General features: G+C 42.5%; 1 protein-coding gene across 1 annotated transcript in view; it reads right to left on the reverse strand.

Moving 5' to 3' along the window:
- The window catches only part of LOC115273497 (olfactory receptor 18-like), a 24980-nt gene that overhangs the window by 19016 nt on the left and 4168 nt on the right, over positions 1–1796 (reverse strand). The window contains exon 2 of the mRNA XM_029916562.1: positions 1573–1662. Coding sequence (XP_029772422.1) covers positions 1573–1662 — 90 coding nt within the window. The remainder of the gene's footprint in view (positions 1–1572; positions 1663–1796) is intronic.

The raw sequence follows: 1796 nt of genomic DNA on the forward strand, positions 1-1796 counted from the left end.
GCTTGTTGGGAAACCACTGAATCTCATTCACTAGTCATATAGGACATCCCCAGAAGACATGAAAACAGAATCAGGAAAGCCTACAGTGTGTGGAAGCTATATTGGCTATATTGTCTTCCTGTGAACTAACAAAGGGTAACCAATATTTTACGTATATTCATTTCCTGCTCTCATATGAGTGAGGCAACAGAAGCTAGAAATGGTGTGGAGGAGAGCAGAATTCTGAATGAAATTCTGAAATCCCCAACAATAAAAAGAACATCAACTTCATAGGCCTCTGAGCTGAAACTTTCCATATGGCTGCCCTCCCATCTGGCCAGCCCCAGCTTGTCTTGCTGAAGAGGAAACAATTCCCAACGGTCCTTTGTCCTTCCACCACGTTCCTGGGCACTCACTGATCCATGCTGTTCCTCTGCCTGATCATGACATGGGAGTTTGGATCCATCCTCCTCTCCTGCCTGGTAAGGCTTTGCCCTCAGGCCTGGCAGGAAGACGGCTTCAGGCATGAATCTTGTTCTGCAGATGATGACTCTGGGAAGAGAAGGCTCAGTATGAAGCCTAACAGATTTGCCATCCAGAAAAGCTAGAGGCACTGGCTAATTATTTACTCCTGTAGGACCTAAGAGCCCAATGCACAGGGCTCATAATGAGGAAAATTGGCCCATGCTATCCCAATCTCTGAGGACTTCCTAATAACAGAAAAAGAAAAGGAAAAAAGTGAATGTGTTTCTAAGAGTCTAGGCCCTTCTTCCTCTCTAGAGAAAGCTCATCTGTCTGTACACTTTGCTTCTGATTTCCAATTTCAAGGATCTTAACATGAAATAGACTCCTTTTTTTTCAGTTTAATAGATGACATTTTGACTTTGACATCTGCAAATCCATGATGTTAATCATGGAATTTAGGGAGTTTTCAGTCTTCTGTAACAAAATCAGAGGCCTTTTTCCATCTTCTGAGTTAAAATTTATGTCTCTAAGAGGAACTTCTTATTTCCCATTTTTAGATTTTGTTCCTCTTATTTATTTTTTGTCCCTCATGTTTAAGGAACAGCCCAAGTTCTAGTTTTTCTCTTTCATTGATGTACGTTGCATATTCAATACTATTATTCTTTATATACTTATTTATAGCATGCTACTTCTCTTAAATGAACAACAGTATTTAACGAGACTGTAATCAGTATGTCAGTTAGAGCTACTATCCTCTCAAAGTTTGCCTGGGTGAACACCTATTTCCAAGCTCACTCTCATATCTGTTGGAAGTACGGAGTTCCTGTGGGTTGTTGGCCAGAGGTATTCTTCAGTTCTCTGCCACGTGGGTCTTTCATGGGGAAGCTTACACATGGCAGTTGACTTCCATCGGGATAAGAAGACAGGTGACAAGGAAACAACATACAGGAAGATGAAGGCCAGAGTCTTTTTGATCCTAATTTCAGAAGTGACATCCCATCAGTTTTGACATGCTCTGTTTGTTGGAAGCAAGTCAGTAGGCCCAGGGCACACTTAAGAGGATGAGTCTCCACAATGGGATAAGTATTGGAGGTGGAGGTCATTGGGAACTTATTAGGATCTACCCACCATGCAGGTTTCACCTTTTATCAGAGCATTGGCGTCTAAACACCACAAGACTCTGGGGATGTCTCCCTGCCGTCCAATAGAGCCCACAACCTGTAACACGAAAAGACTCTCAACAAAATTCCCCTGCAAAAGATCTGTCATGTGGGTAGAAGTTGCCTTTGGTTTGGTATTTCTGTTGGTGGGAATGCAAACTGGTGCAGCGCCTCTGGAAACAGTATGGAGCT

This window comes from Suricata suricatta, chromosome 12, assembly GCF_006229205.1.
Source record: "Suricata suricatta isolate VVHF042 chromosome 12, meerkat_22Aug2017_6uvM2_HiC, whole genome shotgun sequence".
In the NCBI taxonomy this organism is placed as follows: domain Eukaryota; kingdom Metazoa; phylum Chordata; class Mammalia; order Carnivora; family Herpestidae; genus Suricata; species Suricata suricatta.